The 13256-nt window shown below is 36.7% G+C and overlaps 1 protein-coding gene across 3 annotated transcripts in view; it reads left to right on the top strand.

Annotated features, from left to right (window-relative positions):
• Positions 1 to 13256, top strand: part of FNBP1L (formin binding protein 1 like) — a 112337-nt gene that overhangs the window by 78467 nt on the left and 20614 nt on the right. For all 3 annotated transcript variants that reach the window (XM_020971984.1, XM_078155012.1, XM_020971983.2), the window contains exons 7-8: positions 3284 to 3412; positions 4091 to 4237. In XM_020971984.1, the coding sequence (XP_020827643.1) occupies positions 3284 to 3412; positions 4091 to 4237 (276 nt within the window). The remainder of the gene's footprint in view (positions 1 to 3283; positions 3413 to 4090; positions 4238 to 13256) is intronic.

Below are 13256 nucleotides of genomic sequence, written 5' to 3'. Positions count from 1 at the left end.
TAAAAAGAGAGAGAGAGAGAGAGAGAGAGAGAGAGAGAGATTATTGGTAACTTTAGGGATGGCAGGTTTGTTGAATATCTTGGTCTGAAGCTAGTCTGCAGTAGGCTTAAAAGAGTGAGAGGAGAGGAGGTAAAAGTACTTAGAGATTTCATTCTCAAAGAGTTTAGTCCAGAAGGGAAGCATAGATATAGGATGACAGCTAGCATATATTGTTGGATCAAATGAGAGTTTTAAAGATGGGGAACAAGGCAGCTAGGTGGCACAGTGGATAAGAGCTCTGGCCTTGAAGTCAGGAGGACCCGAGTTCAAATTTGGTCTCAAATACACAACACGTACTAGCTGTGTGACCCGAGGCAAGTCACTTGACCCCAATTGGGGGAGACATGGGAATTTAGATACTAGGGAAAGATCTAGTAGATAATCTGGAAATTGAAGATTATAGTGAGAGTGGACAGGATAGTAGGGACAGTCAAGGGTGCAGATAGAGGGTTTTGCCTTTATAAGAAGGAGCTACTCTTCATCTGAAACCAGTGTGACAGGAGATTGTAAAGATGTCTGAGTGATATGAAAAGAGAAAAATGGGAAAAGATGGAAACTTTGTTGAATGGTGTCAGTTTTTTTAGTGAAGTATAAGGTGAAGTCCTTGTTTTAGATAATGGTGAGGGGGATTCAGTCTGAAACTTGAGGAGTGATGAGAAGGGTTGGCATAACCACTGTGGAGAGTGGTATAGGTAATTGATTAGGGAGGAATATAATTTTTGTCTAGCTGAATTAAGGTTTGAGTTGAACTTAGAGAACATAAATTTGCCTAAATTTAGTTAGCAGAAGTTTGTGATTTCCACCAGCTCTAGTGAGCAGTATGTAAATAGGAGAGAAGGATACAGATGATAGAAGTAATCCAGGAAGGAATGGAGTAAGATTGTTGATAGGACAAGGTAGCAAGGGAATCTAGGGTGGAGGATTGCATGGAGTTGAGTTGGTTAGATATAGGGAGGGAAAGAGAATGTAGTTGGTGCAGTTGGTGGAAAGAACTGAGGGGTGAAGAAAATGAAGGTCTTGATGAAGAGCAGAGTTAGGAATTGTAAGGCATAGAGAAAAAGGAGTTAGGGCAGATATAGAAAAGTCTCACCAGTTAGGACTTGAGAACCCCAGGATGGGCACTGGTATGTCTGTTAAGCACCTGCTAGTGCCGGATACTATGCTAGATGCTGAGAATTCAAAGGGGAAAAAATGAAATAGTTCTTGCCTTCAAAGAACTCACATTCTATTAGAAGACAATGCTGCAAGATATTGGGCTAAATTATTTCAGATTTTCTTTTCCCTCTGCTTTGCATTCAACTATGGGTACAGAAGGCAGTATGAATGATTGTGAGAAAGTAAAGTGGAAAAGTCAGGAAAGGCAAAAGGGTGGCAAAATAGAGAGAGGGAAGAATTACAAGAAGGAACATTTATGCCTAAGGGAAAAAATTGCTTCTTCTGGTCAGATTCCTTTCACTGTCTTTGAAACTACTGTTGCCTTCTCTTTTGACAGGTAGATATAATCTAAATTTTGTATGGGATAGGGTTAGAATTGAGAATGGAATGCAAGTTCTTTATTTTTCTTTCCTGCTGGCCCAGTGGTGTTATTGGTTTCTAGAGCTGCATTGAGTTTTCCTTGCTGAAGCCTGTATTGGTCGTAGATGATGTTGGGGGTTGGGAATAAAGATAAGTTCATACATTTAGGAATTTGAACCCAAGGATTAGGTCCGCCATATAAAAAGAATAGCAAGTATAACGGTGGTGTTTGTGGGTTTTGATTGTGGAGGATGCAATTAACCTACTAATACTTGTCATTTCCCCCTCCTCTTTACCCCCTTTTTTCTCTGGAGGTTCAAATCAATCATACTGTTAAAAAAAATTAGCTCAATTTTTTAGGCTAGTGGAAATATGATGGCTCCTCAGGTCCATATGATTATCTCTTCTGCTGCCTCAGAGATTTATATTAAATAAAAAGTTGGTAGCAGAATCACAATATAGCTAGGAAAATTTCGTACATTTGTTGGTTCTTTGCCTTAATTTGCATTTATGGTAATCTCTAGCTAATTCTTAGCCTCTTTATTATTGAGGCAGAAATTCAGGTTGCCAGGAGTGTTGGGATAAACAGACTGTTAATGAACAGACACTAGGAGGGGAAGTTGGGAAAAATCAGATCTTATTGAGGAAGTCCCCTCAGTCCTTAAAGTGGTGGGTACAACTGGTAGCTTCAGCCTATATAGTCTGTTCCAAAATTCCAGGAAACACCTCTAGAGCCTGTGGCTCTCCCTTATCTCCCCCTTTTCTGCCTCAGCTTACCCCTGATTTTCACTGTGGCACACATTCTTTCTGGCTTTGCTCTTGAGGTCCTCTTTATACTGTCAGTCTTCCTCTTAAAGACTGTCTGGCATTACTCAGTTCCACCTCACTGCTTAAAGAACAGAAAAGATCCCAAGTTCCCCTCAGGTTGACTGGGGGATGTTTGTCTGTCTAAACTAAAATCCCAGGGTTCCAATGGCTTCTTAGAGTTCTGTTGCAGAAGGAATAGCAAGTAGCCAGAGCTCTTTAGAAATATTTGATGTTCCAGTAAAGGAAAGTTAATTCCTTTTAAAAGTTTAGTGTAAACACTTAGAGGATCACAAATATTTTAGAGTCCAGAGGTACCTTAGAGATCATTTAGTCCAATTCCTTAATTTTAAAGGTATGGAAAAGTAAGGCCCCTAGATGCTGAAGTGGTTGACCCAAGAATACATTAGTAAGAGACAGAACCAGTATTTTAATCAGGGCCCTTGGACTCCAAATTGAGCACTTTCTGTTCTTTTCTGTTACAGAAAAGTTAGGAATTTTTCTAGAATGAATCTAGAATTAATCTTTAACAGCAGCAACAACAATAATGTTTAGCATTTATTAGTATAGCTTACATTTAATTTTATTGTTATGCTGAGAAAAAAATGGGCTAGATATTTTTATCTTCAGGTACTATATAGTTTAAGGTATTTGAGATTGCTGTTTGTTCTTTGAGGATAAGTTGGGCTAGCAACTAAAGTTAATTGTTTAAGTTGTCAGATCAATTTAATACAATTTAGATCCAGTGATAATAAATATATTCTGGTGTCTTAAGAAAAAGATTAGTACTTTTGTCTTCATAATACCCAATACTAGCTTATCTACTCATAAAATCTAGTTTTGGTTCATAAAAGTGTGAGTCTTCAAGAATGATTTAACTGTGCATTTTTTATTTGTAATGGCTTAGTCTGACATTTTTTTGTAGGCTAAACAGCAGCTGAATCTTCGGACACATATGGCTGATGAAAATAAAAATGAATATGCTGCACAACTTCAGAACTTTAATGGAGAACAACACAAACATTTTTACATAGTCATTCCTCAGATTTATAAGGTAAGTTTTGTAAATGAAATGAATCCTATAATATATTTGTGAAAGGTCTTATAATTTTACGTTTTGTCTCAAATCCGGACACTGGAATGTTTCTAGCTCAGCTGTTAACCAAAATTACCAATAAGCTAAATGTGCATGATTATGTATTTCAAAAATTTTTTTTCAGATTTCATTAGATGACAGATTTCTAAGAATTAATAGCCCACAGAAATGGAAGAGAAACATATTAAAAATAAATGTTAGTTATTTTTCTTTGTCATTAAGTGCTTTGTTAAGCAGTTGGGAATCTGGTGCAGTGGGGTAGTTTGAGTAGTGCAATGGATAGAATGCTGGACCTGGAAGTCAACAAAACCTGATTTCAGATTTGGCTTCAGATACTATATGTGTGATGCTGGGCAAGTTATATAACCTCTGTGTGCCTCATTATCTATGAAATGTGGCTAATAATAGCTCCTAACTCTCAGGTTTATTGTGAGGATAAAATGAGACAAGATTTGTGAAGTACTTTGCAAACCTCAAACTGCTATATAAATTCTACCTGGTTATTGTCATGATCATTATTATCACATCTAGTAGTATGCTGAAGCTTTTGATCATCATGCCATATTCATTGGTATATATAATTTTTTATTTATATATATATATTTTATATTTATATTATAATTTTTTGATTGATAGCATCTTCAGGAAATGGATGAACGAAGAACCATCAAACTCAGTGAATGTTATAAAGGATTTGCAGATTCAGAACGTAAAGTTGTTCCAATCATCTCAAAGTGCTTGGAAGGAATGATTCATGCTGCAAAGTCAGTTGATGAAAGAAGAGTAAGTCCTCTAAAATGCGTTCTATTTGGATGCATATGAATAAAAATATCTGTAAGGTTTATGCGTTAGTGGTATTTCTCTTCCAAGAAGAGCACTCACTACATATTTTGAATTTTAACTGTATAGTTTAAATTCTGCTTGGGTTCAAATTATTTACTACAAAGTTGTCACATTTCATTTTTCATTATTCTTATAATAAATGAAACATTATTTCTGACCTTTTTTCTTAGAGAACATAATTCCTAAGAATAGGCTGCTGGGTGCTAGACTACTGGGAAGGGTATAATTGCCATAGTTGTAGTCCTCTTCATATTCTCAGAGGACACATGATTGCTGTCTTCAGGTATTTGAAAGGTGTGGCCCCAGAGGTCAAACTGAGGAGCTATGGGGGAAGCTTCGAAGGGGCAGATTTAGGCTTAAGGGAAACAAAAAGTTATAGAGCTGCTATTCAAAAGAAGAGTGGATGTTTTAAAGGTGAATAAGCATTTGTTGATGGTACTGTGGAAGGAATACCTATTCATGTACGGATCAGACTAGTTTGCCTCTCAGGTCCCTTCAGCTCTGAGATTTTAGGATTCTTTTAAAGTGGGCCCATTGCTTTAAGTTTCACTCTGGCTCAAATCTTAAGTAAGTTACAAAGGGTACTAAAATGTTAAGAATGGTTCCTTGAAATCATTAATCTTTAAATTAGATGAGATGGTTAAAATTGAAATTCAAGTAAACTGACATTTATTAACTGTCTTCTATATGTGGTTGCTAGGAGACCTAAAATGTTTAGGTAAAACAGAGTCCTTGATTCCATGGAGTTTACAAGATAATTAGGATGCAGGAAATACGTAAATAACTAGAATACAGAGTAATACATGGTAAGTGAATAAAAGATGTATAGGTATAGTACGGTTGAATAGAGATACAGTACTGTAGACTATGGTATTTGATTCTCTGAAAATGTGAAGGGCACAAATTCAAAATCAGAATAAAACACTTAAACTAATTTGTTACGTTGAGGGTCTTTTTTCATGATTTGAGGAATGTAGGAGTAGCTTGAAAATGTGAACGTGTTTCATCTTTCCTTGACTGAATTTAGAACAAAACTATGAATTGAGGCCACAAATTTGAGTTTTCCTTAAGTTAAAGCTAGTTTGGGCACAACTTGACAGTTTGACAGTACTCCTGGCTACTCACCCATTTTCCTGCCCCATCAGCTGAAAGAAGATAGCTTTCAGCCTCAACCTAACTAATGAACAACGAGTGTAGCTCAAAGAAAGTTTGACTGAAATCTGTTCTCATAGATTCTTGGACTGTCAGGTATTTTGGACAATTTAAAAATATTATGTTTTATAAGAGGGAATGGGTTGGTTTAATATTTGTCAGATATCTTTTGTACCATAAGTCTATACGAAGCCCCAAAAAAATCTGTTTCAACTCAGCAAACATTTATTAAGCAAATAAATCAGTAAATATTTATTCAGTACCTATTATGTGCTAAGCACTGTGCTAGGTGCTGCAGATAAAAATATAATGAATGAAGCATTCCTTATTCTGGAAGAGCTTGCATTCTAAGGTAGGGGAGACAAGAAAGATAGATACATACATATGTGCACACATATATTGTATATATATGTTTAGTTATGCATATGTGTGTATATACACAATAAATATAATTAGTTAAGTAGTTAAATGCAAGGTAGTTTAAAAGGGAGGGCTAATAAATAGCATTCTTAAGAAAGGCCCTAGTGGCAGCGAGGTGGCGCAGTGAATAGAGCACCGGCCCTGAAGTCAGGAGGACCTGAGTTCAAATCCAGCCTCAGGCCAAACACTTGACATTTGCTGTGTTACCCCGGGCAAGTCACTTAACCCAGTTGCCACAAAAGAAAGAAAGGCCCTATATAAAAGATGGTGTTTGAGCTAAGTCTTGAAGGAAGGAGGGGGATTCTGTCTGGTAAAAGTGAGACTTGAGTGCATTCTAGGCATGGGAGTTGGGGAGCAACTGTGGAAAAAGAAGAAAAAAAAGATGAGTTTAGCTGGATTGTAGATTTCGAGGGTTTGGGGGGTTAGGGGAAGGGAGATTGGTAGAAAGGTTGGTAGGACAATGTTGTGTAGGGCTTCAAAAGGTAAATAGAAGAGTTTATATATGCTTCTGTAACAAAGGGAGGGGACTTCTAGCAAATTGCCTATTTCTACATACTTTCTTCAGCAAAAATCTGAAATTCCCACTGAAGTGAATAATGAACCAAAAAATATGAGGTGAAACAACAGTAACTTCTTCTGTCACAGAACTTCTGCTTAAAAAAAGTCAGCAGGAAATCCACAGGTAATAGGAAGGGGGAACTCCAGCAAAACCAACACCAGCACAGGCTAGTAGTGTCCAGCCTCCCAACATGACCAGCACCAGAGACACATATAGCCAGTAAGATTATAATCCAGAGGCAGCAAGTGCAGAGGGCCTCCTGAGAGAGGCCCAGGGAGGTCAGAAAGCCCCAGGGTTGGGAACTTGGACGAGCTCCTTGGGGAACAGAATGATTAGTGACAGCACTCAGACTGCAGAAACCTAAGCCTTCAGATTCTCTAAAATCTGTAGCACTCTGTCCTGAGATGCAGTAGAGGGTCCTGAAGATATAGTGCTAGATACCTTGAAGACACAAGAGGGACTTAAGTTTGGGAGTAATGAAGGCCAGTAAAAGAACTCAGGTGACTCTGGGGGAGATTCCAGCTAAGCTCACTACCCAACCCAAAAGTGGAGCAGGTGGCAGAGCCTTGCCTTGCTATAGTTCTCCAGTTCATGAACTAAAGCTGAAGGATGAGCAAATCAAAGAAAATACCAAATAGTATAAAAAATTATTATATATCTAGAGATTTAACCCTTCCCCAAAAGAAACAAGTATTTTTGTAACAACTGCAAGCAATGATGCAGAGGGAAAAAATGGATTTTTTGCAAAGGCTATGTGAATATTAGAATAAATAAAGCAAGAGAGAAAAAAAAATGAAGCTTGCTGTTAGTGCAAAAAACAAATCAGAGGTAATATAACAATTATTGAACTCCCTGAAAGTCATGATTTTAAGCTAGGACACTACGATTTAAGAAGTAATAAATGAAAATTTCCTAGATCATTTAGAAACAGTCCAAGTGAAGAGAGGAAGATGCCACCTTGTAAAGAAAACTCCCAACAATATCACAGCCAAAACCCCCATCTCCTATGTCACGGAGGAAAAAATTTGCAAACACTTGGTAAGAAAAGCAGTTCTAAGTGCTTGGGATCCAGTCAGGCTCACCCAAGACTTTTCAGTTACCTGTAAGAAGGGAGAGGAAGTCTTGGACGACAATGTTCTACAAGCTGAGATATAGTGACTACAAGTCAATGTATCGTCTTAAAAAGGAAAATAAAAGTTCCTTGAATGGAGTAGAGGATTTTCAGGCATTTCTGATGGAAAGACCAGAGCTGAGTAGGAACTTTGAAATGCAGCAAGAGTTCAGAGAAACCTAAAAGGGTAAATTAATTTGAGCAATTGGAATGAGATGTGTGACAATGAAGCCAGATTGCAAGGGGTTGAGAAGTGAGTGGAAGATCATAAAGGGGGTAGATAAAGAGAGTTTATTATAGAAGTCTAGCTATGTAAATGAGAAGAGACATCTGATAACTTCAGGAGGTAGTGGGGACAAGTGGAGGAAATATGGGCATTGTAAGCACTTAAAAAAAAAAAGAGGTAATAGATAAGAAGATACTGAAAAGTAGGGAAAGAGAATGACCAAAGGTGAAAGCTCACTGAGATCTGAGGGTATGGGATAAAAAGCATCTGTCACCAGCACAAAATATAGTTTGTACTGAAAGGATTTGTTTCTTGAAATAGGTTTTCCATCTCTGTTTAAAAAAAAAGTTGGTTAACATTGTAAAAAGGATATTTAAAATTAGCAGACAGCTTTGAAATTTCTGAATTTATTTGAAATTATCCTAGGGACCAAGATAAGAAAAAGGTATTGTTTAATGGGTCATAATAGTTAACCATAACAGTTAACTAGGTGGCACAGTGGATCAACAGGCTTGGAGTCAGGAAGACTCATCTTCCTGTGTTCAAATCTGGCCTCAACCACTTACTAGCAATGTAATTCTGGGCAAATGACTTAACCCTGTTTGTTTCAGTTTCTTCATCTATAAAAATGAGGTGGAGAAAGGAAATGGCAGATTTATCTAGTATCTTTTCCAAGAAAACCCCAAATGGGGTTACAAATTGGATGTGACTAAACAAAAACAACAGTTAACTACGATACTGGGTAAAATATAATAAATAAACTCAACAAACATTTATTACTATGCCAGGTGCTGGGTTTATAAAGTTAAAAAGGAAGCAGTTCCTGCCTTCAAGGAACTTAAACTCTCTTGAGAATGGTAGGAGACAACTGGTATACAGAGAAGTACAAAGTCACGTAAAGGCAAGGGGACAAGAAACGTGAAATTGGAACAGTTTTCTTAGCTTTCAAACCATGATAGCTAACATGTTTGCCAAGGGTTTTATGTATTTTAATATCATTGATCCTCATGACAACTTTGTGCAGTTGTTATTATTTCTCCCATTTTATAGATGAAGAAACTAAGTCTGAAACAATTTAAGTGAGTTGCTCAGAGTCACCCAGCTAATAAGACTCTAAAGTAAGATTCAAACTCTGTCCAGTGCTCTGTGATGATCCATTTTCATTATCAAGAGCCAAATGAACACATTTAAATTATGACAGTTCAGTCCCATACTCAGCAGGTAATCACAGAATCAGAACAGAATCTATGCCAAACAAAAAGAGATCCACTGAAAGATTTTTCAGAATTACAGAAGTGAATAAGAGGAAATTCAGAAGGAAACACAGATAAACAGGACGATTTTGAAAATAACATATAGAATTTATTTTGTACTCCTTTTTAAATGAAATAGTTTGAAATGGAGAGTCATAGTTTAATATGTAATCCTCTTTATGGAAGTGCCTCTCATGTATGTGTGTTTATATTAAAATATAATTCAGACACAGTGCTACTGGAATTTATTGAATAAGAGAGTGACATGGTCAGATCTGTACTTAAGGAAAAGTACCTTGGCCAGCAGTGTGTAGGACAGACTGACATGGGAGTGGTGGTGGTGGAGGTGGTGGAGGTGGTGAAGACTTTAGTCAGGCAGAGCAGTTAGGCTTTTGTAATAATCTAGGTAAATATTGTTATGAGCTTGAAAGAGGTAGCTGTGTGAATAGAGGGGAGTGGGATTAGAGATGTTTTGGAGGTAGAAATGATAAGATTAGGCCACTGATTGAATGTATGGGTTGAAGGAGAGTGATGAGTTAAGGATAAAGTCAAGGTTATGAATCTGGGATATCTGAAGAATAGTGGTTCCTTAAACAGAAATGGAGAAGTTTGGAAGCTAGGTGGGTTTGAATTTCTTTTATTTGCTAGGCTGATCAGTTTCTCTCTGATTAATTAGTAGAGTTAGTGACAATATCTATTTTTTTTGTGTTTGTGTCTTTTACCTAGTATTACTTTTTCCTGATGATACTTGCCTATGCCAAAAGCAAGAATATCTTCCTTCCATTCTCATTCTTAAATACCTTTGGAATTTCTTTGCATAGTTAGACTTCTTGCCAAGCTTTCTTTAAACCAATTTTGCCCTCTGTTTTTTCTCTGCTCTGAGGCAATACTGCTCATAATTGTCTGTCACTTTTCTTCATAAGATTTTATGCCATTCTCACCTATTTCTACCTTCATATTGAAGTCACTGAGTATCAGTGTATGCTGATAATGTGGAGGTTCGTCAGCTTGTTCTTCATGGAATTTCTCTACTTTTTCATCTTCTATCTTGAGTGTTTGTGTATTTAGCTGAAATTATTTTAATGGTGGTATTTTTGAAAAAGCTTATATAATGGGTACTTTTAAAAGATGACCAAATAGTCAAAGAAATAATATTTTTTCTTGTTGTTTTGGCGTATATGATAAATCCCATTATGTCAACTCCTTTGTCTCATAAATTTCCTGTGAGCCATGTTTCCATTTAGCTGTAAGCTTCCTTCTTCTGGTTTTGTTTATAACAAGAGTGTCAAATTATCTCCTTGAATAATACTTGCTTTTTTCTCCCCAAGCTTTTAATTTCTAATTTTTTTTAACATTCAGTTTTTTATTTTAAATTCCAAATTCTCTCTCTTCTTGCCACCTTTCCCTCACTCATTGAGAAGGCAAGCAATATGATAACCCATTATACATGTGAAGTCATGCAAAACGTGTGTGTGTGAGTGTGTGTGTGTATATATATGTATATGTATATATGTGTGTGTGTATATATGTGTGTGTGTGTGTGTGTGTGTATATACACACACACATATATATACACACACACACACACACACATTTTTTTTGCAAAACATATTTCCAGGGGCAGCTAGGTGGCGCAGTGAATAGAGCACTGGCCCTGAAGTCAGGAAGACCTGAGTTCAAATTTGACCTCAGACCAAACACTTGACACTTACTAGCTGTGTGACCCTGGGCAAATCACTTAACCCCAATTGCCTAAAAGCGATTAAAAATTTTTTTTTAAAATTTAAAAAATTTCCATATTTACTATGTCACAAAAAAACTCCAAAAAGCAAGAAAAATAAAGAAAGTGAAAAAAATGTGTTTCAGTCTGCACTCAGAATTTATCAGTTCTCTCTCTGGAGGTGGGATAGCATTTTTCTAAATAATATTTTCAATCATCGGTCTCTGGACAAGGACCTACATTTAGAGTTTTAACAATCAAGTTGAAGTTGATAGACTTTTTAAAGATGATGATTCCTACTACCCTCAGCTCCTTTTTCTTTCTGAAGGCTATTTTGTATTTTTCTTTATTTCATGTGTGGTCGTGGCTAAAAAATTCATCATTAAGTGGCTTAGATAGAGTTAGTCTTCATGAAATAAATTTGATCTGTTCTAGCACCATACTGAAAGCCCAAATGTTTAAAATTTAGTTCAATTTTATATTTTACCCAGTATCATGATAGAACCTTCCAGTTGCTATACTCTGTTGGCTCTACCTTTAAGTACTTAAAATCATCTTTATGCTAACATCAGGCAGGTGAGTAGGACTTTGTAGGAGATAACAGACAGAAGAAAAATAGGAAAAAAATCTGTAAAAATTTTTATTAAATACTGTTTTCACCAATAAGGACAGTAGAGTTGCTACATTTCAATTTTAACATCATAGTTCCAGATAGGCTTTTAGGAGGTAGAAATGGTACTAAAGAAATTAAAGACAGGAAGAGTAATGAGATTAAACCAAGTGTACATAGAGGAGATCCATGCTGGAGGTGACACAGTGGTGAGAATGTTGAAGGATCAATTTACAAGGTATCTAAAGGAGGAAAAGATACAAAAGCTATAGAAAAAAATTTCAGACCTTATTAATACCAGAAAAGGTAACAGAGAAAATGAACAACTATTGATTTATTTGTCTCCTCTTTGTCATTTATACAAAGTCTTTGAGACTCACACGTTAATTGAGGGCATCCTCAGTGAAGTAGTAGTTGGGAACAGACTTTCACAAGTGACATTTCACAGTAGATCACATCTTTATGATTACACAATTGATTGAAAAATGTAAAGAATACAAGATCCCAGTTTGCTTATTGTTTGTTGAGTATGAAAATGCATTGTTTTGGTAATGCAAAATGCTTCCTTAAATGCTCACTTCCAACAAGGTGTCTCCCATCTATATATCAGTGTCATTCAAGGGTCCTTGAAAGTTGCACCAGAAGTAACCTTGCTCAGTGATCTGATCATAAACATCAGACAAGGCACCAGTCAGGAAGAAGTATTCTTCAAAAGTGTTGCCATTGTGATAGGGGAGATCTGGTATAAGTCTTTTACTAGAGGACTTTAATATATAGATATGTGTCTGTAGATAGAGATAGGTTCTCAAACATTCTAACCTCACAATTTTTTAGTTTTAATCATTTCTCATGACTTACTCCTTCACCTCACCTTAGCTACACACGGAGATAATCATATCCTTGATCTTGCGCCACCCACAAATGTACCACCTCTGTGTTCAAAGATTCTCAGATCTCTTAATCTGATCTCCAAATCCTTTTCATTATCACTGTATCTTCTGATTCCTCAGGCTATCACTTGTTTCCCAGACTGTCACTCTTGTACTAGCTATACTCCTGCTTTTTCCATTATCATCCTTTAGTAAACCAGTTCAATTCTACAATGTGTCCTCTTCTTTTTTTTTTTTTTTTGGCTAGCCAGTGGAGTTAAAATGACTTGCCCAGAGTCATACAGCTAAGTAAGTATTATGTGTCTGAGGCCGGATTTGAGCTCAGGTCTTCTTGAATGCAGGGTCAGTGTTCTATCCACTGTGTCACCTACCTGCCCCTAATGTGTCCTCTTCTCTTGAGTTCCTTGCCCCACCTTAATCTTTTGAATAACTGTCCCCTGCCTTTGCAACTACTCACATGCTACTAAACAAAGTTGGACAAAATCATGAAATAATGCTGATTGAATCCACTAGAAATTTATGTTATATTATTTCAACTGGACCCTTGGCAAGGCAGTCCTTTCGTACCTCCCTAATAAACTCATTATCCCACTCCCCACAGTGGCTTTTCCAGACCTTTTCATTCCTCCTCAAACTTCCCATTACTCTCATTTCCTTCATCCTCTCAGCTGAGAACCTTGTTCCATATTTATTTTTAAAAAAATTGAAACCATTCACTGAGAGCTTTCTTTTTCCCTTATCTCAGATCACCCAAATGCCTTCTGCCACTAAATCCTCCTCTGCCTCTATCTCACTTGGTGTGTCCCTTCTCCTTGTTAAAGGAACCCTTTTCTACATGTACAAGTAATTTCCATTTCATCCTGTGTTCTTGAGCAAATTGCCTACTTTATCATCTATCTTCAGTCTCTAGCCTTCTGCTGGTTGCTTACCTACTGCCTATAAATGTGTCCCCTTCATCCTCAAGAAACCCTCCTTCCTTCCTTTCTAGTTTTCTTCCACAAAATGATTAATATGGAAA

This window comes from Phascolarctos cinereus, unplaced genomic scaffold (genome assembly GCF_003287225.1).
Source record: "Phascolarctos cinereus isolate Bilbo 61053 unplaced genomic scaffold, phaCin_HiC Scaffold_5;HRSCAF=322, whole genome shotgun sequence".
Lineage (NCBI taxonomy): Eukaryota > Metazoa > Chordata > Mammalia > Diprotodontia > Phascolarctidae > Phascolarctos > Phascolarctos cinereus.
This window is presented reverse-complemented; position numbering and strand designations above follow the sequence as displayed.